Source organism: Bemisia tabaci, chromosome 10 (genome assembly GCF_918797505.1).
Source record: "Bemisia tabaci chromosome 10, PGI_BMITA_v3".
Classification (NCBI taxonomy): domain Eukaryota; kingdom Metazoa; phylum Arthropoda; class Insecta; order Hemiptera; family Aleyrodidae; genus Bemisia; species Bemisia tabaci.
Window position 1 is genome coordinate 38,136,079 of NC_092802.1, and position 25,317 is coordinate 38,161,395.

General features: G+C 35.4%; 1 protein-coding gene across 2 annotated transcripts; it reads right to left on the minus strand.

The window, feature by feature from the left end:
• Nucleotides 1-998: 998 nt before the first annotated feature.
• LOC109034786 (PAX3- and PAX7-binding protein 1) lies at nt 999-22,996 on the minus strand. Of its 2 annotated transcripts, XR_002009170.2 has the most exons (17): nt 22,472-22,996; nt 20,906-21,084; nt 20,165-20,303; nt 18,877-18,976; nt 16,098-16,246; nt 14,748-14,827; nt 13,706-13,926; nt 11,679-11,868; nt 10,047-10,173; nt 8,607-8,789; nt 7,107-7,309; nt 6,288-6,438; nt 5,720-5,915; nt 4,259-4,463; nt 3,477-3,598; nt 2,880-2,983; nt 999-1,716 (listed from the first exon to the last, which is right to left on the minus strand). XR_002009170.2 is itself a non-coding variant. In XM_019048112.2 (16 exons), the coding sequence occupies exons 1-16, from the start codon at nt 22,659-22,661 to the stop codon at nt 2,938-2,940; spliced, it is 2,481 nt and encodes an 826-aa protein (XP_018903657.2). In that variant the 5' UTR covers nt 22,662-22,995; the 3' UTR covers nt 2,779-2,937. The 2 variants fall into 2 exon arrangements, 1 of the variants encoding a protein (XP_018903657.2); XM_019048112.2 differs by lacking the exon at nt 999-1,716 and having other exon boundaries at nt 2,779-2,983; nt 22,472-22,995.
• Between the last annotated feature and the right edge of the window lie 2,321 nt (nt 22,997-25,317).

Below are 25,317 nucleotides of genomic sequence, written 5' to 3' on the forward strand. Positions count from 1 at the left end.
AGGATGTTCAGTCATCTAAAATACAAAACATGGATCAACTTAGAAATTAAGTAGTGAAAACTCTAAAGGCGATTTTTCTAAAAAAGACAAAAGTTAGGAATAATGGAGAAAAACCCTGAAAATATTGATGAAAATAAAGAGAAAGGAATAAAAAATACAATAGCTACTTACTGATGGTGAAACTACAGAAATGCGTATCTCAGTTTGCTGTGTTGCAGACTTCCTGCCATACTTTATTTTATGAATGGAAAACTACTGATAGTCATTATCCTCAAATTTCAGTGATTTTTCTTCTTCTTATAATTCTATTATTCTGTGAAAACTTCAAGACGTGATTTTGGTTTGGTCTCCATTTACAAAATAAAACAGAAGTGGAAATTTTGAAACACCGCAACCGAGATACGCATTTTCGCAGTTCCACCGTCGTCATATTGTTAACGTGACTGACTGAATTCTTTTCCATTCTGATTTTTTTCAATTTTTGGTGTTTCATCAACTTTTTAACCTAATTTTCAATGAAAATAAAATAATGAGGTGTTTGTAGACTTGGCAGGAAAAAATTCCCTGACATTTTCAGGTTTCCCTAACCAAAATAAGTACAATTCCCTGACTTTTCACCAAAAATTTCAAAGCATGGCAACTGAAAATGAAAATTTGTTGACATTAATGTCACTGCAACTGGCAGAATCATGAGAGGCTTTTTTCGGGTATTAATCATGCAACTCACTAAACTTGCAATTTCTCATTGAAAGTTTGTCTACCTTGACTACTTAGAGCGTAACTCGGAATATTGAGTCTGGAGCTATGAGGAGACTTAGTCGGATTGCACAGACAGCACTGATGTTTTTCCAGAATTCAAGTCTTGATAATTTTTTCTTAATTTGATGAAATTCCTTTACGATTCTTCATTTTCCTACCCAGAAACACAATGAAAGGGCTTACTTTGCTTAGTATTCTAAGTAAAGGAAAGCGCAGTATTGTAAGTGACAAAGACCTCATTTTACATGGAAGAAATACATATATTACTATTAAATTACAAAAACATAACAAAGTGAAGAATAATTTCTGCAGATAAAATGATTGACGTTTGCTTAGATGACTGTACCTCAAAGCAAACGTGTTACGTAGCACAAACTCGGTTATTTATACATTTATAGGATTGAAACCTAGTGTTTGTGCGATTCACAACTTCAGTAAAATAACATTGATTCATGGCTAGAGGAAAATCAAAACTATATTGAGATTGACATTTTACGAAATGAGCTCTGGACAAGGTATAAATTAAAGCACTACGCAGCATGTTTTCTCTTTAAAATTTCTCAAGGAAAACGAGTGACACCATGAGAAGTCTTGAAATCAACAAGACACAACTGTTTACAATTAACATTGTTTAAAAATCAAAGATACAATTGATGTCTTTGTAAAATCTATCTTTCCTTTAATATGTGCAGAAAATATTGTTAATATCTTGTTCATGGGCCGATTAGCAACTCGATAAGACATCAAAATGCGATATACTGCATGGTTCAGACAGGGCTAGGTCTTGTCTTGTTGTGCCAATATAGTTTTAATAATCGGGCCGCAGGAGTTGATTTCCAAACTTTCGGTTGTGTAAATCCTCTTCTGCATAAGGTATTGGGATGAAAACGTAATGTTTTTCTCCAGTTCACACCTTGTCCAATCGCCTATTGGAGCTCTGATATTTACCTCTAGACTCTAGAGATACAAATAAAAAAAAAAAAAAAAAAAAAAAAACAAGATCCAGCTGAACAGTAGCGTGGCGTGAATTGCGATATATCGATTGTTTTGCCATTTGAACCTATGGTAAAGAATCGATTATTAAGGTGTTCGCTGCGAACACCCTGTTTATCGATCCTTTTCTATAGGTTTAAATGGCATAACAATCGATATATCGCAAAGCACGCCACGCCACTGCAGCTGAACCAGCAGATTTAATCATGACGTAGCAGTCTTAATGACTGAGGTAAAATCCTGCTGTGGTAACAGTAAAAGTTAAATTCATGCTCCCTGTTTAAGATTTTAAAGTTAAAAATATTCCCAGTTTTCTATTACACCAACTCCGCAAACAAAACAGATGTACGAAGATATAATTTTGGTTGTTCAGACGAAAAACCATTACCTTAGTCATAAGCTACATAGGATAAAACTTGATAAAAGTGCTTTGGCATTACGTTCATGAAAAGACTTCTTGATTCTCTGGGGCAAGAAGTTTAAATTAGAAACCACATGATGCAGTGTCCTAATGTAGACCTTCTAGAGGCTTCTTTTCTTATCTAGAGGCTCATTGTAAGATCATGGATTTGCCTATTTTTTACTACCCTCAGGGTTGCTACGGAATTTAGAAAATGAAATTCCTTGACATTTCCCCCACTTTTCTGTTACATTTTGGTAAAATTCTCTGACAATGAAGAATATGGCAGATGCTTAAAAAGACATGATTTGAAATAGCTTTCCGGCCGAATTTGTTGTACGAAAAGTCAAACCCATTCTAGAAAGGAAATAAAGGTGATTTGGCAATTTTTCCTTGACATTTTCAGGTTTGCCCTGACATTTTAAAATTCCCTGACTTTTCCCGGGTTTCCCAATATTTCTTGACAGGAGCAACCCTGTACCCTATGGACACGTTTTATAGACTTGCTTCGAAAGAGAGACAGTTTTGATTAATATTCCCTCATTCATTGCTTGATGATGGACCGAAAGAGGATCAAAGCCATCAAAACTGAAGTAACAAGGCTTCAAACAAAAATTTTCGCTGAATTCATTTCTCCTCTTCATTTAACATTATACTAAGTGGTGGAGGGAGACTATAGTCTTTTCCAACATAATTGAATATATTCTAAAAATAATTATTTATCGACCTTTGATGAAATGGATGCATCTTCCATTCTTTCCTCCTCACTAGAATCGATTCTCAGCTCAAGAGGCATATTTCAACATTTTATTGATGTTATTCAGTGCTTCCCTGAAACAACAAAATATTTTTCTGTGAGAGCCACTTTTTGGGAAAAAAATAAATCTATGGGAAAATAGAGAAACTTAACCAAAACTCGATCTGTCATACCTTTCGACTGATTCTCTTCAAAATAAAATAATGGGTGATATAATCTCCCGGAAGATGATAACTTCTTGCTTTGAAATTCATGAGAGTAAAATCAGGGAAAATTGAATCGCAAATAGAGATTTTAAAAGTTTTTTTAATCCTTTTAACGTCAAACAAACTTCCACATGCCTCGACTGCTAAAACGTCATTTTAAATATGAATTTTCCTAAATTTAAGAATTATGTGCTAGCTTCTATTTTTTTATTGACAGTGCTTGTCACGCTTTGTCCTGAAAAGGCTGAATTGGAGATTAAAAAAGGAGAAAACTCTCTTAGAATTCGAACATGATTGAATTTCTGCTTTTTACACCATTGCAGATCTGAGAGGTCATTTATGTTACAATCAAATGACTAACCTAGCCATGGATGATGTTGAATCCATTTGCTTGCCGACAGTTTTAGTAAATTCGAGGAATGGTTTCAGTTGCGTAAGTGGACAACTGGGATGCAGCCATACTCGAGGTAACACATTGACTATCTGCAATCAAACCAAGAGATAAAATGTAGATTATAAATCTTTCACCTTCAGACCAAAAAAGAAGAGTCTATACAAAGAAAAATCCATTCACTGGCTAGTTGAAGAGGCTCATGCAGTCATTTTTAATCCACTAGAAAAAAGGCTAAAATTTTAAAACAGAAGTTTTTTAAATTTATGCTAACAGCTTATTTTGAAACTTGAGTCTTTGAAATTCACAGCTTTTGCTGTTTTTTAAATATTTGATCGCGAGGGCCAAAATCTTTTTCTGTTCAGAAGATATACTATGTGGAACGTCATTTGATAGATGACCCTTTTATCTTAAGCTTGCACTTTTATCAGCAGTCTGCAACAACGCATCAAGTCACACATCATTCTGGAGTAAAATCGGATGATTTCAAAAAAATTTTCTCGATTTACCACTTTTTTAGAGACAACCCATTGGAATAAGTTTCTGGTAAAATGATTACATGAGGATAGCAAATTAATAACAGCAGAAAACTGTAGCTCCCTATGATAATGAAAAGCTTTAATCCATATCATAGTCCAGTAATCCATAGTAACCATAATCAGTTTTCACTAGGATACTGTTCCCGAATACTTGTTGCAGACCAGTTATTATTATCAGTGATACACAAGAAGAGTAGAAAAGTATGAACTTACCGTGTGACATTTAATTGAGGCTTCAATAGGCTCTAAAGTTCGAAGTGACATCAGTAAATAGCGATTTAAGACCGGGTCAATAGCAACTTGTCCAAGAAGTGTATCGCTTATCAGACCTTGCCACCGGACCAAATTCGTCAACAACTTGACGGCGGATGCAAACTGCCGCTGAAAAAATGGGCCCCACCTGTTTGTTTCCATCGTCCTAGAAGGGGGAAAGAAACGTTTCTGTAGTTTGTTTACTTATCAATTTGAGTAATGCGTGATTTAATCCATAGAGAAAACGGGTTTGTTTCATAGACAAAAGGTTCATCAGTTGGTCAATGGGCGTTACCTGACTTTCTTGTGTCCCACGCCTGCCGGTTAAGGGCTGAGATGGAAATTGGAATATGTTGCAGGTTGTAGCCCTGAGTCAATAAAAAAGGTTAGAGGACGCTAATTGACCTACTCACCTTGTGTCCCTGACAAAAACCGTTTTTACCATGTGTTCTTGATTAAATGGCAAAATTGAGCAGGCTTTGTCTTTATATTGTTTTTCAATTTTTTTGGGTGCTAAATCTATTCCTCCCTAAGTTAAGTAATTTCAGTGGGTTTAATTCAATTTTCAGCTGGATCAAAAATAAGCGTTGATTCTGATGGCAAATGATTAAAAAGTAAGATGAGCCCAAAGGCAAAGTCAGGAATTCACTCTTTACTTCACAATTTCTATGAGTAATTAGCGCTTTTGTGAGCTCCCACTTAAAAAAATTTTTCTTGCGCTAATACATAATTTGGTATGGATGAGTCTCACAACTCCGGGTTAGACTCATCCTGACAACGTAACAAGGTTTCTCAATCAAAAACAAAAGACAAAAATATCTTAAAAAAACGAAACTTGTAAAGTAGAAACATTAAAATGTTTAATTGAAGCACTTTGATGTTACTTTTTTGTTCAAGCTACAGCATCACACGATGATGCGGACATTTTAAGTTTTGTTCTTGAGTTATGAATCTAATACCTACATCTTTACTGTACTATACTTTATGAAGCTGAAAATTCAAAAAAGCGCAAATTTCTTGCTCAGATTGTGAGGCAACGAGCAAATTTCGGACTTGACTAATACGCTCATGGTAATTATCAAGTCATTTTTGGTGAGAGATAACTACACAGACACTTTTAGTGACACACTTTTTAGTGAAATCACTGACACTCTGTCAAAACGACTCTAGCATCGAATTGCGATCTATTTGTTAGAACTATTAAATCAACAATTCTACACTGAAAGAAGTACCCTGTATCGAACTTGATAGAATTAGGTGTGCAGAAATTCCGCAAGCATTAAGCCAGACCACCGTAAGCAGAAATTATGAGCATGAGAAATTAAAGGACACTTAGCCTTTTTTTTCTTGGTTTTTAAAAAATCCTCTAAAACCTTTTGACTACTTAACAGAATGCTACAATATATTAATAGCGATGCTTACTGTTTGGTATAGATGGGGATGTATACATCATTTTCGACACTGTCTTTCATTTTGTCGATGACAGTACCAAATAGCGATGTCAGAAGCTTGCTTTCAGGTCCTAGTGTTGGATGATCTTGGATTAGATGCGTTAGAAGAGTGACTAATAGAAGAGTTTGACTATTTGACATGGGGTCCCAACAAGATGAAATTAGCTCTGAAGAGGAAAGATAAGACAGAAAACGTTAGACAAAAAAAGGATTCACAGGTATCGTTTACTGCTTCATTTAAAAGCATTCAGAGGATTGAAATGGAACGCAAACTATCCTTCAGCACATCATTAACTTAATAGCTTGGAAAAAACGTTCTACAGGGCTTTATTTATTTTTTGAGTGTCATTGACTTTGAGCATAATTAGAAAAACACTCAAGAAAACAGCCAAATTTGGATGCTTCAACCTACAATTTCCACCAATCGCCACTAAGGCCTTCCTTTAAGAGAGGAGGGGGATAAATTGTTTCAATCATTTTTTACATACAGCCTGTCAATGATTCTTGTCCCTGTGAGGACAAAAAATAAGATTACTCACGAGTTAATTTTGGAATGATTATTTTTTCGATGACCCTTGGCACGAGTTGCACATCTACATCTTCCTTGAGCATTTCTTCCGTCTCACCCTGGTGCACTCCATAAAGCATCAAACTTTTGTACCATGGATACTGATCTAGGTCACCACCATTCTGAAATCAGAAAAAAGGGCAAAAAATTTATTTTCTATCGAAGGAATCATGATTAAATTTAAAAGAAAAAAAGTGCATAAAATACATCAGAAAAATATTTTTATAGAGAGCTACGTTTAAGTGAATCTTTTTTTAAAGAGATTTAAAGGCGCAGCACTCCCTTGAGATTGGTGACTTTGGATCTAACCTTAGAATACTAGGCAACGGCTAGAAGTTTTGAAGGGAAAAAATGATTTATTTTCATGAATTTTCCTTTGTTATGGAATGCGACAAAAAAGCCATGACTTTAGGGAAAATAAAAGTCTATTGTTAGTATCTGCTTCTTTTTCTTTTCAGTTATTGAAGCAAATGCCAATATGTCACACATCAATTTTCAGTTTATCATTCGATTTTAAGACAATAAATGAAAAATGCATAATTAACTGTTTTGGAAACCTCATTTCTCCTGACAAAGTAGATCTTCATTAAACTTATGCCACAAAAGAGAAGAAAAGAAGGGAGGGGGAGGGACATGAGAGATATGAAAAATGTGAAAAACTTTACAGGTCATTCTTTTGCAAATCGCTACCATCTGTAGGTATGTTAATTTTTTTTTTCCTGTAATTCGATAAAAACATGTTCTAGATCCTCACATTTCCAATAAAATAAAAAGACTCATATAAACTTACAGCTAATAAAGGATTCCAAGAAACTAGATCCAGGCGGATAAAAGGGGCCAATATTCTAGGTAACGTTATGCTAACATAAGCCTCGCAATAGGCTGTCTTATCCTCTGTCCTCCATTGGTTAAACTTTCTCAAGGCACCTCCAACAGATGAAAAGTCCTCGACAACATCTTCGAACAGTCGCACAGCATCTTGCTCAATTGTTTCTGAAGAAAAAGAAAATAAAAAAATTAAGGTGAATTGAAAAATTAAGTAAGATAGAAGTATTAGGTAGCTAGTAGGAGTATAAGCAGTGAGCTACATCCAAAAATTTCCCAGTTTAGTCATTAAATAGTTAGCATTTGGCATTCATTTTAAATTCAAATTTTAAATTGTATATTCTCATCAAGACTGAAAATTATTGAAGCTATTGAAGTTTTAATTATTCTACTACAGAAAATTGTACGCTGGAAGGGATGATTATAAATTAATGCATCGAGAATCAAGACTTAATCCATCAATCTATGGTGAATGAGTCAATATTATGGGTCTCAGGAAACGAGAGAAAAAAAGTTCCCTGACTTTTCTAGGTTTTTTCGACGAAAATGATCAACATTTCCTGCCTTTTCACATCAACAAATACCATGCAAGGAACTTAAAATGAATTTTTGGCATTATTTCACTGCAGATGACAAAAATATGTGAATTATTTTCTTCAAGTATTGATCATTCAATTAACTGAAATTGCAATTCCTTGTTTAAAATCATTCCTCTATGCTTTAAACAGAGTGTGACTTAAAGCAATGATAATGAACCCAGAATCAGACTGAAAGTCAGTTTTATTAAGCAGATAGCGCTGATGATTCTTCAGATTTTATATTTCAAGATGTTTTAAGTTTTTTGTAAAATTTCTTGACTTTTCCCCCTGATTTCTCTGACAATCCCCTGTTTTCCAGGCTTGTAGACACCTTGGTTTCATAATTTTCAACTCTTGCATTTCAAAAGAGGAAAGAGCACTTAGTTTACAGAAATTTTCAAACAATAATCGACAAAAAACAAGTTTTCATTTTGAACTTCGATTCAAACACGTATGGCTGATTTAAAGCCAAGATTGCGGTCAAAAATATCTCTACATCTGCGGTTCAAAATCGATTGTACAATTGACTCATCCATGCAGCCATTATTAATGCACCTCACATGGAGAACATACGATCGTAGCCTTGGCTTTGGGAATATTATCATCAAATCATCTTGGCTTTCTTGGTGAAGTGCGATTTAACAGGAGCTCAAAATAAATAATTTTCAAAAGGTTTTTTACGGACGAATATTGCAAGAAAGAAATTCAGGCAAATTTCTGTGGACAAAGTGTAATCTCTTCTTTTTAAAAATGCGATGACTAAAAATTACTGAACGAACTTATTGATACTTTGATATTAAAATTCCCTTGATCTATTAATTTTTTTTTCAAAAAGAGAATCATAAGTATGTGAATTATAATTATTGCAGACAAGAATCAATACCCACCTTTTTGGGAGCGGAAGTTGGCAGCTTCTCTTTCAGTGACTTCATCATCACTGGACATACCATCAACATGCTTCCCCAACGATTTCGTCTCTCGCGCACGCACTCTCCTGATCCTTCTTCCTTCTCTTTCAGCTGCTCGCCGTGCTTTGACTTCATCTCTTTTTAAGACGCCACCTCCAAGTCCTAAAATAACACATTTTACTTTTTAAAGGCTGTTTGGCATCCTCAAACATTTAGTGACAAATTGTCTTATCAGAAAGGATTATTTTACACCAGATGGTTGTTTAACGGTACCAAGCAGACAGCGTTTGTTGGTAAGATGTTTGTAAGCCGGAAATTCTAACATCTATGCAGAGATATCCTGGCAATATGAAAGGATTACTAAACTGTACTTTTGATGATTTTTTGCAGTAACATAGCGAAATACTACATCAGATTAAATTACTTTATGCAAAAAATAAGCGTAAAAAATATTTCATGAAACCGTAATTTTTTAAATCATTTTCAGAGCATGTTATTTAGGTCTTAACTAAACTAGCAATAACCCTTTACGTGCCAAAAATATACACATACTCTTTAATCATCTCTTTAATACTCTTTAATCTCTCTTTAATCTTCCATTGCACAAATGTATTGTCCGTCTCATACACCTCTAATAAGCATTTTCAAATTTCCCCACTATTATGAGGACTGCTGTTTATAAATTGCCATAATATTTATTAAAACGGTAACTAGGACAATTTGTTTTGCATTTTAACCGGATGGCAAGACGGTAATCATACTGCGCAATAGGACTATGACATTAAGGAGGCTCAGAAAATTGTAATTGCGTGATTAAATTGTATTTAATCCAACCTTCAAATTCAAAAAAATTATAAATTGCTAAAGTTTTAGTAGTTTTTTGAAGAAGGCAAAAAAAGAGTATTTAATTTTTTCCTTTGAATCATGACTTTCTCCATCTAGTCACAAATACCTTTGAAACAAGACCAAGATAAGGTAGGTAGTTTAAAAAAGGGTCTACAGCCTGATGAACAAGGTGTTGATCCAATGGAAGATAGATGGCATCATTCAAGTACTATCATGTTGATCAGGGACACTTTTATCCTGCTTCAGAATCGACTTCCAAACTGGATGTAGTTGAGCCATTTCCAAAATGATATTCGAGACAAAGACTTGAGAAATTTTGGTAAAATTCATACTTTGTTTATAAGCCCCTTGACGTTACATAGGAATGAGGGAAAACTGGACTACATTTTGCAATGTTTTTGGCTCAGCCATAACAGCATCGATTTTTACAGAGAAACCAATGACAATTAGTTGTTTACAAAACGATCCAGAAATATTAAATCCTTGTTGTAAAATATAGTCTAACTATAAAGAAATAAGTTTTGCTTGGTAGGATGAAGAAAGGGTAAAGACAGTAGCGGAGTAAAGACATACTTGAGTTGCTCATTGAAAGTTCTTCTGCTTGGTCTTTGACGTCCTGCCGCCTTCTGGAGATAAGTTCTTGTGCTCTTTTCCCATACAAATTCAGCATTCGTTGCTCTAACTCAACCAAAATCGGAATCTGCAAAAAGAAAAGAGGAAAACATTACATCGGAAAAATAAATTCTACACCAACAGTTGCCTCTGATGCAGTCAATTCAAACTGAGTAATTTGTTGATATATTTAAGACCAAGAGGGCTGATGTGGCTGAATTCCAAAGGACAAAAAAACTAGAATTTTTCAAAAAATCTGCCGCAGTGGTATTAACCACCAACTAGGCAAGATTTGGAGTGTGTGACAGCGGTTTCAAAACTTAAAAAGCGGCAGAAATTTTTTTACAACTGGCTTGGCTACAGACAGGAATTTTCCTTTGAAAAATTGCACAACTTTGAGGAACTATATGGATCTAATATTATTACAAAAAGGATTTGTGAATTCATTCGACACAGTTTTGCTTCATCAGTTCAAATAAGCAGATTTCTTCAAAATAATGCCACAATGAGAGAAAAACTTGCTTCTCCTTCCACCTGATACTAGTTTACCTTTAATAAGGGATAAATTGATGAACCGTGTCAATTACTCTGATATTTGCTCTCATAAATTTTGATTTAAACTTGCGAGAAACAAAGATGAAGATAAAAGAAAAAGGAGTCTTTGCGATAACTAAAATAGGAAGCCTAGACCTGTCTGAAAGTATGCAGAGAGATGAAAAATTACCAAACCGGGTTTAAAACTTTACACAAATATTTGCTTCATTCATGTTTTTTTCTTAAGGATGAAAAATCAAGTACTTTTAAAGGCTTTTTTTGTACTTTTTTCTGTATTCTCAGTTCATGCCCGTAATGTGAGTCCGAGTTGGCAATTTTTGGTTCTCTTTGGAGAGAGATCATGATTTTCTTCGGATATAAGAAGTCTTACCAAACAATCTATATGTTTAACAGCAAATTTTTTGTAATTTCAAAATGGTCAGAATTTGGAGCTGACAAATTTATTGTAAAGGGTTAAATTTGAGCACTTCAAGCATATTTTGAAAAAATTTAGCACTTTCAAGGCCTTGCAAAAAAGTTCGGAGTTGAGCAAATTTCAAGACAGCACAAATCATGATTTAGACACTTTTTGTGGGAATGGTCACATGGGCTGCAGCCTTAAAATTCAGAAAAACTAACTGTTCCTCATGAATACTAGGGTCCCTTTACATGTGAAAATGAGCAATCTTGGGTCCTGAGCGTCACAAACGGGCAGGAAGTTTGGATGGTTTTCATTACGTAAGTAACGTTCTTCATAATTTTTGGTCAATTAAACGTCTATCAGTTTCGGAAACTAATTTACAAACATATTAGAAACAAAAAAAATAAGACAAATGGAGTAAAAAGAAACAGAGAAGATTAGATGGCCCCTATAAACTAGGGCCCTTTTATGGATTTTCGTGGCCCATTTTTCATTTTAAATGGCACTCTTGGTTGCATCACATTATGTGATGGAAAGGATGACCTCTTCAATGTTGTATCTCATAATTGGAATGCAAGCCGGTTGTTGATCTCATTTCAATTTATGCAAGGAGTAAGAAAAAGCAAAGGATGACATACCTTCTCGTCAAGACATTCTACCAGGTCAGTGACATACCCACGTAAATCTTGATAAAATCTAAAACGCTGCGCCAGGTTAGGCGTTTCCGCTTTGCATCGCTCGTTTTCTTCCGCCAGACTCTGAAGCTCATGTTTCAAAGCATCTCTGTCCAACTTGTGCCTCCGATGGACTTCCTCTAAACTCGTCAGTCTGATTTTTGGTAATATTAAAAGAGGGGCAAGAAAAAAAGAAAAGAAAAAATGATAAACATAAACATTTCAGAAAAAAGACTTTTGAATTGCTAATGGATAGCCACATAATGAAAGTCATCAAGTAGGCACTCAACTTTCTGTAACAAAACCCATTAGGTGAAGAGAACCCTTGGACCAATCAAATTCAAAATTTGCATCCTGAGAGCGTATTTTTGTTGTCGATCAGTCGAACATCATCAGGTTGGAAGACATTTCAGGTTAGACTTACAAAATTGGTGCTTGTTGGATGCTACCATCCACATCAGGTCATTCCAAACCCTAATTTTATCAGGATTTACTTTTGGCTCTAACATTTGCAAGAATTCCATCATCTATCTGTCTAGTGAGTCCTAAAAAATTAAGATAAAGTCAAAGAAAAATAAGAAATCTTATGATCCACCTATTTTGGCTCGACCGATCAACAATAAAAATATACTTTAAATGAGCCACATGATTGGTTTTCTTCTTCAGCACATTGCTATGTTTTATACAGTTTTGATGAAAGCCAAGTGCAGGCAACAGAGTTTGAAACAGTGTAAACACTGCTCCGAGCAACAACACTCAGCCACCAAATACATCACTGCATAGACCACAACAAAAACTATACTCTATCTCTTATGACAGACCCAGCTAGGATTTAACTTTTAACAGTCTGTCGACTTTAGTGTTCTCAATCGAAAAGGTAATGACAGGCTAAAAAAAGCTAAATTCTTTTGTGAGCACGTAATACATTTTAAAAATTTGACAGTAGGTAACGCCACATGAGAACACACCCACAAAGCACTGCAAAAGGATGACATACGATTTTATCTTAATAACAAAGAGTCACAAAGCAAAATCCAAGATTACAGATTGCGAAAATTCAAGCAGAAAAGCTAGAGACAATCACTTGCACATAGCAAACTACCTTTTCTCCTTTTTCATGACCCATTTGTATGTTTTTATTTTTTGTCCACTGTCAATAACGATTATGCTGAGGACTGGGTAATGCGGAAACAATTCATTTGCAACTCAGAGTCGATATAAATGTGTCTAAAATTAACATCTTCACCCCTAGAAACTGGCCATACTCTTGACATGAACAATTTTTCCGAGAAAAACTTGACTCTGACCTTTTTTGAGTAAAAATGAGTCCAGGAGGTTTGGACCCCCCCCCCCCCCCCTAGCCTCGTTAATTGTACCTTTTTGTTACTTTTAGAGCGCAGACATAAAATATTATCAGGGATGTACACAAAATAATGTAAATTTACCGTCACGTTTTTGAATGGACCCCCCCCCCCCCCCCCCTTAAGAGAATTTCTAGCTACGCCACTGTCTGGTGGATTAAATTTTTCTTAAGAAAGTGACATAAAATTTGACCAAAGTTGACAATTGCATTTCTTCTGTGCGTATTCCATCAAGTTTAAAAATTTTAGCTTTGAATGAACACTAAATCATAAAGAAAATCGTGTTTTTAGGGTGAAGTACAGGCTTTTTGTACTATTTTAAAGTATGTCAAATAAATTTTCTGGGGTCCCATGGCTGAGCGACTTTTGGAAATCTACAATACTCACCACTGGACTCAGTTCTCTTTGATCAGAGGATCCCACAAAGTGTCCTCCTCTGATATCATTCATATTTTGCATAGGGGTGGATGAGAGAAAATTAGGATTGGCATTTTTTTTTTTTTTTTTGCCACCAAAGGCAATACGGTTTTGAGAAGCCAATTTTTTCTTTAAGAGTTTTGGGTACTGGATATTAAAAGGGAAAACAAAAGTTATGATTTATTATTTTCGAGAATTTTAAAATTACCTTACCTCTCTCGAAGTAACTTAACCACACTTTGAGGATTTTGAGTAATACTTGAACCTTCAAAAACTAAAGGTTTTGTTGTAAAAACTGCATCCAGGTCTGGGGTTGGAGCGATGGTGACTGGGGCCACAGGAACAGTTGGAATGAAACTGGGTACTTGCGGTAACATCTGTACTGAGTTCATATACTGCTGCATGAACATGCTCTCCTGTTGAACTGCTGCTAGCTGTAGTAATTCAAGAAGTGAAACATGATGTAAAAAATGAAAACAAAAATTAAACTAGATTCTACACACAAAATTTCAAGAAAACAAGTATTACTCCTAGTTGAGTGAAAAGACAAGAAAAAAACGGGAAACAGACTGTAGAAAAACAAAAAAGCGTAATTCTCTCCTCGATTGATCCCTCCCCCTACCTCAAACGCTACATATTTTATGAGTGGCCCTTGAGATGAATAAGACAAGATACAATTTTAAATTCATGTTAAGTATTCACATAAGTTTGGTGGACTGATAATTTATTCACAAAGAAGAAGGTAAACTAAAGTCATAATACTAGCATACTGTGGAAATGGTTAAAGTTAGCAATAGTGAAGTCCCTCACTGCTGAGTCATTTTGGGTTGATAATACATTTCAAAGTAAGATAGAGCCATGAAAGTGGGAAGAAGGCTTGTTTTGGGGTAATCTCAACCCCAGAACAAGTCCTTACAACGCTTTCATGATTGTAGCGTACCTTGGAAAGTAATATTAACCTGAAAAAACTCCAAGCTAGAAAAATGGACCATAGCAGTTTCCGGACGGCATGATTCAGGTAATTTTAGCTGCAATTGAATGGCGAGCATGCAAAATCCTTCCTTTACAAAAGACAAAAAAAACCTGTTTTCTCCCCACCCTGTTCCGGTGGATTTCATATGTAGTGTTGAAATACTTCAGTACGAAGGCATGAGGACACTCCCTATGAGTGCATTAGCAACAAAAATTTAAAAAAACGCCAAAATTTTATCACTGTTGTTAGTGGGGTGCAATTAAGGAACAAACTCAATAATACCTGAGCACCAGAAACAGCTTTTCTAATTTGCTGGTTTTCCCATTCGTCTTCTTCTCCTCCGTCTAAGTCCTCTTCATTTTCTGCAACAAAAGAGAAAAAAGAAAAATTATAAACAGAGCCTTACAAATGAAACTAAACAAGGTAATACTATCCTTGTAAGGTAGACTGACTTAGTAGAAGGTGCAGAAATTTCCACAGAAACCCAACAAAATTATTCAATGCCCTGGACTTTCCATTGTTGGCATGAAAATTAGAACTTGATGCAATGGATTAGTAGAAAACTGTTTAACTAAAACATTTGTTTAAAGTTCTGTTTATGAAAATTTCATGCAAAAAACTAAACTCATGATAAAAAGTCTAAAAATTAAATCCTCAGATAGATAAAGGCGATTTCAATCAAGATTTTTTAAACGGTGCTGCCGTCATAGCGAAGAGAGCAGTAAGTGTCAAATTTTCGAAATCGAGTATTCTTCAAAATTCGTCTAATCTCTTTTAGATGAAATCACTGAAATAGCTAAAACAGCAAAATTCATCTTAATTGTATCAAAACGAGACAAATGAGAAAGCTGTAAGTGCGCAAAAAATGACATAGTTTCAGGTAAGACAGCAGTAAGTGATGATATTCCTCCAGAGAGCCAATGAAATCAGTGCTTCAAAGTAAAGCGCCGCCCTCTTTTGCCAATTTCTAGCCTGAAAATGTGTTTGTTGTGTGTCCAAAGTGCAACCACAAACAAGCAGAAGATAGTACTTACAGCTGTCTTGCTTAATAATAACATAGCATGAAAATGAAAAAGGCACTTTGTATGTACTTCAAATAAAATCAGTAGATTTTTAATCATCCGAACTAATTCTAGGGGTCTCCTGGATGATTAGCGGCAATATGACAAAGAATAGAGGCTTCTTTCAATGAAGTTTTCCGGTCAGAAGCTTCTGAGCCCGTTTTCTCAAAACTTCATTTTTGCACTTACTGCTCTCTTTGCTATCACGGCAGGGTAGATCTTTCTTTACTTTAACTACACAAGGTGATACTTCATATACAGATTACCTTAGCAGGAGGGGTGCAGAATTTTTCTGATCCTGCAATCGTGAAATATGGGAAGGTTGTAAAAATTGGGAAAGCAAGCTCGCAAGAAATTGCAGTGAAATTAACATGTTTTTCGTGAAATTGCGGTACCATTTGCATGGTTTTTGCAAAATTGCGGCAATTAGTGAATTACAGACGAAAAGAGGTGATGATTTTTAAAATTTTGGAACTTGTGGATTTTTGGAGTGCAAAGGCCTGTTTGAAAACTGGGAGGGCTAAGAACTTCCTGCACCTCTGCTTAGCAGCTAAAGCGTCTATAAACTGACCTGATTGCTGTGCTGCGTCAAATGCTTCTCTCCTCTCTTGCTTATCCAGTTTTTGTGATCTGATGCCAGCCATGTTGATACGCTCTTCTTCTTCACTGTCTTCTGCATCTTCCCGAATCAATCTGGATTTGTCTTCAGTTGACTCGGTTCTAAAATTGGAGAGACAATTAAACAAATATAGACTAATTAGTAGTAAACTAGTTTTTGAAAATTGTTTTTTACATGCATACTATAAGGAAAGTATTGACAGTGCTGCAAAAACGAATAACTCATTTCCATAGTTTCAAAATTCAAACACTTAGCTTATTTGATATCAGAAGAACAAACCAACATCATAGCTTGAAATTTTCATTAAATATTTTCCAGAGGATAAAATAATCGCCAAAGTTCCAAAGGAATGACGTTCAGAGGCTTTCTAATTGTAAAATAAGTAAAGTATGAAAAGAAGTCTACATGGTGTAAACTGAGGTATGCATCCCTGCAATTTCAATGTCGACATATACATCAGAGCGACGAAGCTGCCATTAAATGTAGTGGGACACAAATCTTAGAAGTGTGACTTGGCAATCAGAATTTCTTTCCATGTCAAAGCACTGCACTTCACTATTGCACTAAATCAAAATGGCTCATTTGATTGCACTAGTAATTTGAAGAAAAAATTTAACTGGACCCACAGGACTGGGGGGAAAAAAAACAAGCAGTGAACTCCAACACCATGTGTTGATAAGGCGCGTCATTAACTCGCACATATCAACCCTTTTAGTTTTCATTTACAGAGATTTCAAAATAGGCAAGTAGCACAACAAGAGAATTCATACGATCCAACACTTCAACAACGCACTTTGACGAGACCGTGTATTGTGAATGTAGAAAGCTATTCAAACGAATTTAAGTTTTTTGATCTGCCTGCAGCAAAACCTTATCAGACTCTTGAAGAAAAGTGCTGCGGAATAATTTAAGCAAAGAAAGGAAAAATTCTGTTGAACTCCTAGAAGATAAAGTCGATTTAAAGGTATTTTGGGGCTAAAATACACAAATCACCGGTAGTATAAATCTCGTTTTATTATTGAAAAGAAATTGACTCGATATAAATGCAATTGCTTTAAATATGTCTAGATTTTGTTACTTTAAACGTCTTTCCATGGAAAGAAGTTCAACCATGTCTATGCTTTATTCATTCATGAATTGAAAGTGAGAAATCTACATCCCGAAAATCTACCAATTTGCCATAAAATATCGCAGAAACTTGATATACCAGGTCGATGTACCCACTCGTTGAATTTACAAATCAATTTCGTGAGTGCACAAATGTAAAAGTCAATATGCTATAGTCATTTTGGGTGCCTTTATTTTTCAAGAAACAATTACAAGTAACATCAATCCCGAAGAACCATCAATTTTCCATATGAAATCGAAAAAATCAAAATATGTCCACTCCCTGACGTGAAAATTAGATTCTACATGTGAAAATGCTTATGCATCGATATGCTGAACAGAATCCATGTCTGTCTCAAATTTTTTCTCAGAGGTTTGTGTTATTATCAGCTTCCCTTTAAACCCCGGTTCGATGGCCGAATCGGCTGCCCAAAAAGCAAGCCATTTTTGAAGGGTTCTATGAGAAATTCGTGATATCATCGGCTCTCAGGAAATCACCTCATGGCTAAAACTGGTGGAATAAATATTTGAGTGCTGAAAATAATCGTATTTAAGAAACTAAGGCATTAAACTATGGAGTCAATTTCTTTTTAATAATATAACGGGATTTACTACCGGTGATTTAGCTATTATAGCCCCAGAATACTTTTAAAGCGCCTTTACGTTCCCGAATCTCGACGGATTCTTTTTTTGGCTTAAACAACTCAGGAGACAATGTAGTTAAAAATATAAAAAATTTTCGATTTGGATATATAAAGCATGTTTAACTTGTTGAGGCACACTGTGTATTGTATGGAGTACTGTTGCTATTCGACCCTTGTCTTCAGGTCAAAATTCTTACAAGAAAGCTTCTTGCAAGAGGCGAATTTTTTGTAATTACTCCCAATTTTTTCTCCGTTATATAATGGAATTGCTTGTCAAATTCTGAGGTCAATTTTATATAATTGTAATTTATACATTTCTTTTTTTCCCCTTCATTTTATTTTTTGTTTGGAGAATTCGAGGTTTTGTTGATTTCTTCCGATTTCGAATACTGTAACTTCTCTTCTATTCTACTCATTTAAATCAGCGCTGAGCATTCTTAGGTTTTTTTAAAAAAACCAAGTAACGTAGACTCTTGGTATTCACTGCACATAAACTAGAAAGCCCCAGAATGAGAAACAACTTTAAATCATAATTATTGATGGATAAATAAACTTTTTACACGTTTTGGAAAATCTCAGAAGTTTGCAGTAGTCACTTCTCGGTAAGGAACTGAGGGACTCGGTTATTGCATCGAGTGGGGGGTCGAAACGATCGCAAAGGCGGTATACTACGTATACGCGCCAAAACTCTTCTACAATATATTATACTTGACGTACTAATAAAATAAAGCTCTCATTCTTTTTCTTCCATTCAGTAAACCTTGCCTGTGGCTTAGAGATACTAATGACTGATAAAATTCTCCTACCAGTTGGCTACTGAAATGTCTAGATGTCACCGTATGAAGAACACAATTGTTTAAAGGCCTGTATTTGCATTCTTGTACCTCATTCTCTTCAGTCATACTGTTCAGAGAAGATTGAACGTCTTCAAAAATTAAAAGACCCCTTAAAGAGTAAAAAATAGTAAAATTTTTCCTTACTTGGCACTTTCTTCAAGGGGAATGAAATCGCCCATTTCTCTTGCTTTTTGGCGTCTTTTCCTTGCTTCATGGATGAGGTTGGCATCTGGTATATGACCACCTGATGAAATTAAAAGAGAGTGTTACAACAAGGAAGGATAGAGGATTAAAGTATTTGTACTGATGGATCTATCAAAAACTACTTAGAGACCAAATACAGGGTCGCCACGGAATTTAGAAAATGAAAATCTTTGGAACATCCTCGATTTCTCTGTCACATTTTGGTAAAATATCCAGACAGTTGAAGATAAGTCAGATGGTTAAGAAGACATGATTTGAAATAGTTTTTGGGTAAAATTTTTAATTCAAAATGTCGAGTATATTCTAGAAAGCAAATAAAGATGACTAAAAAAATTTTTCCTTTGTCACTTCCCTTTTATCAAATGACACTTTTGTCATTTGGATTGCATTTTGCAAAAAGGAACCACTAGCATTGCAATGATGCTAAGATTGTGCAACTTCATCCTTTGCAATAAAATTGCGGAAATTGTGAAAAACTATGAAATTTAGATGGTAATTTTTGTCTTAAATTTACAGTTTTTAGCGAGTTAAATGGAAACTATTAAGGGATAATCAAGGTTTTCTTCCTGGACAAAAGAAGTTGCACAATCTTAGCAACATTGCAATGCTAGTGGTTCCTTTTAGCAATATGCAATCCATTTTCCCTGGCATTTCCCGGTTTTCCCTGACTGCACTCTTGGCTCCTTGCTCTTGACCTTACTCCTTGAATAATCTTGAAATGCTCTTATTCTACAGAATATTCAATAGTGGTAGTGATTGAATTTTTCATTAGCTCATAAAAATATTACCTGACGACTTATGACAAGGATACAGAGTAGACTTATTATGCCAAGTTTATGAGATAATAATAATTTAAAAAATAATTTATTCAGCAGGGTGCACCAGTTTATCTGATAAAATTTTATAGGTATCATCACATAGGAGTTTACTTTGTCACCTTCCGTCCAAAGTATCACAAGCCCCATGCGACATTTAAAAATTTCCGTCGCCATTTTATTTTTTTACAGAGAAATCGTTGGTTGAATCTGTTTTGAAATTTCACTGAATTTTATTGGCAGCACAAAGAAAATTCAATGAAATTTTCGGATAGCTTTGTTGAAAAATTTCTCTGTAAGAAAATAAAATGGCGGCAGAAATTTGTAAACGTCGCACAGCGCTTGTGATTCTGTGGCCGGAAGGTGGCAACTTAGCATTTTGTTAAAAAATTTACATGGGAACATTTACTTACTTTTGAGAAGGAATTTGACATGATCTGGATGAGAAAATTTATGGGAGTTTGGTCCATCCTCTTCATCGGACTCGCTGCCTTCATAATTCGCAACTTCAGCTTCCCGCCCATTTAAGATTTTGCCAGGCACTGGACCAGCCTGAAATTTAATAAAGTAAGATAATTACTGTAAGTACGAGGTCTGTTAGATAAGAAACCGGATTTTGATGATAACTAGCCCATTGTGCAACAGATTTAGGTTTCCTTGGACTTTTCTGATAGTTGATAACATACTAAAGAACGCTAGATTCACAGATTTAGTTCACTTAGATCAGTGTTTATTCTGTGTCACCTTGAATACGAGTAAATCAGGTGCATTCTGCAATTTTCATCATGCAATTACTGATAGAGCAAAGATTTATCATTGAATTTTGTTTTGAACTCGGTATACCTTGTATCGAAACTTTTGGTATGCTAAGTAAAGTTTACCAAGATCATTATATGAGTTGTTCTCAGTGTTTTGAGAGGTTTAAACTTAATTTGGACGAATGATGGGCTAGTTAACGCCAAAATCCTGTTTCTCATCTAACAGACCTCATATAACAGTAATAAAATGTACAATAAATAAAAAAAAGATGGATTACTTATTCAAAAACATATATAAGCTCTAAAAGCTTTAAAATGCATAATTATAATTGGAGGTCTTTTTGGAAAAAAATGGAAAAGGAAAAAATTACAGCAGTTCTGTCTGACAATACTTACAATGGGGTTTTTTATTTTGATTGTGACAGCATCATTCACAGTTATGACTTTTTCCGCAGGTTTGGTCTCCTTGATTTCAGGTTTTGGTTCTTTTTTCTTCTTCTTTTCCAGGGTCATTTGCTTTTTAATCTTCTTGCTCTGCGCAGATTTCTTTACCTTAAAGACTTCTCCATCGTCTCCTGTGAACAGTCAAAGTCAGTATAAAAATCAATTGAGAGTAATAAAATATATCATTACTGGAGAGAGATGGACTCAAAAAACCTGAGCAGGAAGGAGTACATAACATCTGAGTTTTGATTTTCTTACAAAAATGGCTTATGCAGATTTGAAAAAAAAAAAAAAATAATAATAATAATAATAATCATGATAAAATATTTTCAAGGAGTACTTCGTGAAGGAAAATATTTTGAGGGATAAAATTTTGGAGACAAAATAATTTTATTTTTCTTTTAAAAAAATCAATGTTTACATTTGTTGAGAAAATAATTAGGTCCTAACTTCCTCTAAGACTTTAAAAATTCTTAGAGCTATGTACCTCATTTGCAAGTACATCAGTACTTGAAGCAAAATTGAGCACAACAGTAAATTCCAGCTGTACTCCGGCGCTAGTTCATTGATAAGTTGCGATGAGAGTCAAAATTTGTTTGAGGACAGCACTCATCCGGGTGCTACCTGAAAGTGTGCAACAATCTATCGAGTGGTGCTGATTCAGAAATAATCAGGAGCAGACTTCCAAAAGGTGATGAATGCGTTCTAGTACTACGTTGTTGAACTGATGGCTCATTTGTTGGATTTACCATAACAAAATATGTAAGAGCAGACGTGAAATGTGAACATGATACTCAAAATGACCATAAAGGTTGACTGGAAATCAATAAGAATCCATGCCTAAACTCAGTTGCAGATACCTACTAGAGCGGACTCATGACTCATCCTTAGGGATGGCGATTTTTCGAATAAATCGGTTTCCGGAAATCGATTTGATTTTCAATAAAAAATCGATTTAATTTTAACATCGAATACAAACAATTAATTTCAAAACAGCCAAAAACACAAGTATAATAATCAATGAATGGAGCTCAGGTTTAACATATAGGGTTTGGTATAAGGCCTTGTGGTGATTTTCAAAGTGTTGATGTAGATTTGCAAGGTGGAGGGGAGAGTGCCGAGCGGATCGGCGGAGAGAGCTACAAACTTGAGGGAAGCAAGAATCCAATCAAAGGAGGAAATTTCAATTTTTCGATTCAATTTCGGCTCGAAAATCGATTGCCTTTGGAAATTGGATCCAAAAAATTGATTTGACTGATTTTTCGGCGCAAAAAAATCTATTAAAAATCGCCATCCTTGCTCATCGTATGTTGAGACGAATGTCAATCTCTGATTCCTTTCAAATCAGCACCACTCAACAGGATAATACATGCAGCCAGATGACACCACTGATCAGTGGTGACCTATACAATACTTGACTTTTGTCTCAACATACAATGAGTCCGCTTTGAGGGCTGGTAAATTTTTGCCATAGGTTTTATATTACATCCATAAAATGATCATCACTTTCAAACTCACCTTCATCCCAATCTTCACCGAAACTTAGCATAGACTGCTTCACAGTTTCAGCTTTCTTCTCTTTCGCTGCTTTTTTTGGCACTTGTAACTTCTGAGCGGGAGGATCTGTTTCAACCTTATCGTCTCCTTCTTCATTGTCATCACCTTGAAAATCCCTGGCACGGAAGTTACGCTTCGGCTTTTTGAACATTTAAACACACAAAAAATAGTTCACACTTATTCCATAAGAAAGAAAATCACTGAAATCTATGCTCTGAATATGTATTCAAACAACAGTGTCCAAAATTGATTCACATCGGTCATAGGCTTGTGATTCCTTGACGATTCTGTGGATAAGATGGAAATTGGCCTCCTTGTATACTTTTTGGAATGACTCCTGTAAGTAAGTAGATCGTATACGATGAAGTCGTTGGTGAAACAAATGTAAAGTTAGTGAATGAGTACAGACTGGAAAAAGTAATTTTCATTGCACGAAACCGACTCGAATCAACTTAACCTCAAACCTGTGAAGTCTTAGCGGGACGCCACTAGGAGCGCAAGAGAGCCTCATGCAGTGTTGCCGTATCGCCTTCCATTTAAAGCATTAAACGCACCCTGAAACGCGCCAAACCTTGCCACCCCTTGCGAGCCCATGCCAGCACATGTCACACGGTCACACCTTGTCAGCCCTTGCAAGCCCATGCCTCGAGTTCGACATTTGATAATAGCCCAACAATTATTAGACCGCGGTGGGGAAGGTAACATTTATTTAATTTTTATAATTTATACACATAATAAATGACAAATGGCAATACATTAAATGAGCCAAGAGATCTGGAGTTATAAATGCGATTTAAAAAAAATTCAACACACCAAACTTTATGAATATTGGCGTGAAACACTCGCAAGATACATATATATGAAACAAGAAATGATGGGCCTCTTTCTCGGACTTACTTCCAAAAAGGTCCCACCGACCTCTAAGAGGGCGATTCGGCAATACATTAGATGAGCCAAAGAGATATATCCGGGGTTATAAGAGCAGCATTGAAAATGATAATTATGCACTATAGTATGTGCTGCCAGCCAAAAAATTAGAGACCAGCTAATCATCTTTCAAAATCGGGGGATTTGGGGGGAGGCATCTTCAGACATCATCAATATTTAATGGAGAAACGTACTTAATGCTTATTTTCCACCCATATTCTAGCGTATTCTTATTCTCAAAGTGTTTTTCCACTGAAATAAAGGGATTCAAGTTTTTTAAGGATCCTTGGTGGTCAGAGTGCAGAGAAGCAGCTTTTATTCGTTTGAGAAAAATAAGTCTGAGTTTCTAAATTTCATGGCACCAAATGGTCGAAATGAATTTTGACCATAAATTATGCAGCTTAAAAATGATGCTTTGATGTTCACCTGTAAAAAGTGTCACACTGCGACTATAGCTTCATTAGCATCCAATTCGACTATCTTTAAACCTTTTTTTTCCTTTTGGTTTATTTATTTATTTTTTTTTTCAAAATCTGAACTTGCGCTTAGCTCTCCTAATATCTCACATTTTAAAGAAAACAGATTGAAAATTTCGAGTTACCGAGTTGGTGCGTTTTCGATCTCACTGATTCAATCTGGCCCCCAAAAAATCTTCAATGTTAGCGAGAGTCCACCCTCATCTTTCCTTATATTGGTGAGATACCACGAGGAAAAGTCTTTTGCCAGTCTTTTGCTGTCTTAGCCTTCCTGTGGATTAGTTCAACACATTAACCCGGCTGTAGAGGCAATCATGAGATTTCAACGAATCGGCTCATGCGAAAACCGCTTACTGCTATTGTCCATTTTCTGCTGAGTTGCGAAATTTCATGAAAGATTCTAAAATGAATTTTCACAATAAAATTTCATGAAATTTTATTAACACTCTTTGAAACTGTTGAGTCCGAAAATGACCTTAATTTTTCCCGTTCACCTCTCAGTTTTCTGGAAAAGCTACTTTTCCCTGGGAAAATGAGCGGATTTGACGTATGTACCTATATTTGTCGTGCATGTAATTTATTTTTATAAATTTTCCTGGACCCGTGGTGGGATGTGAAACCTATGTATTTTGAACTGCTAAATCCGTATATTATGTCATTGGTGTTTTTCTATCACCCTTCATTTATTCGGTAAAGCCGATTTTTCCGAGCCTAAATTTGTCTATCGTAAAAGCTTTTCTGGACTCAAAGTGTATATTCAAAATATTTTTTTTAAATGTCCCCGATATGTGATACATCGATTTCTTTGTATTTTGAACAGTCGAAATTCAAATTTGATCTCAGATTTTTCCGATCACCCACCTTTTTCTCGGAAAAGTCGCTTTTCCTAGGATAACGCTCTTTTCAGGTACCTATTTTTGCGATGATTGTCCTGTTCTAGGAGTTTAAGAAATTTTCCGAGATCCTTTTTAGGTCCCTCTTGCTGTATTAAGAGGCACTGAACTCGAATTTAGCCTTCACTCATTTTTGACAACCTCCCGTTTTCTAGAGGGTCCGATTTTTCCGGGCCAACAGGTTTCCCTGACTGTTCCCACTTTCAGAAAAATTCAAAACATTTTCACCATTATGTGTGATACATCGATTCTGATGTAATTTGAGTTGCAAAACCCAAATATGACCTTATAGAAATTCGTTATTGACCACTCTTTTTACGAAAACTTAATTTTCCAGGAAAATTGTCTTGTTGTTTGTATAGGTGTGTTGTGTTGGATGTATTTTGAATACACTTTGAATCCGGAAAAGCTTTTACGATACACAATTTTTGGCTCGGAAAAATCGGCTTTACCGGAAAACTGGGGGTTGATAGATAAACACCAATGTCATACCTATTTGGATTCAGCAGTT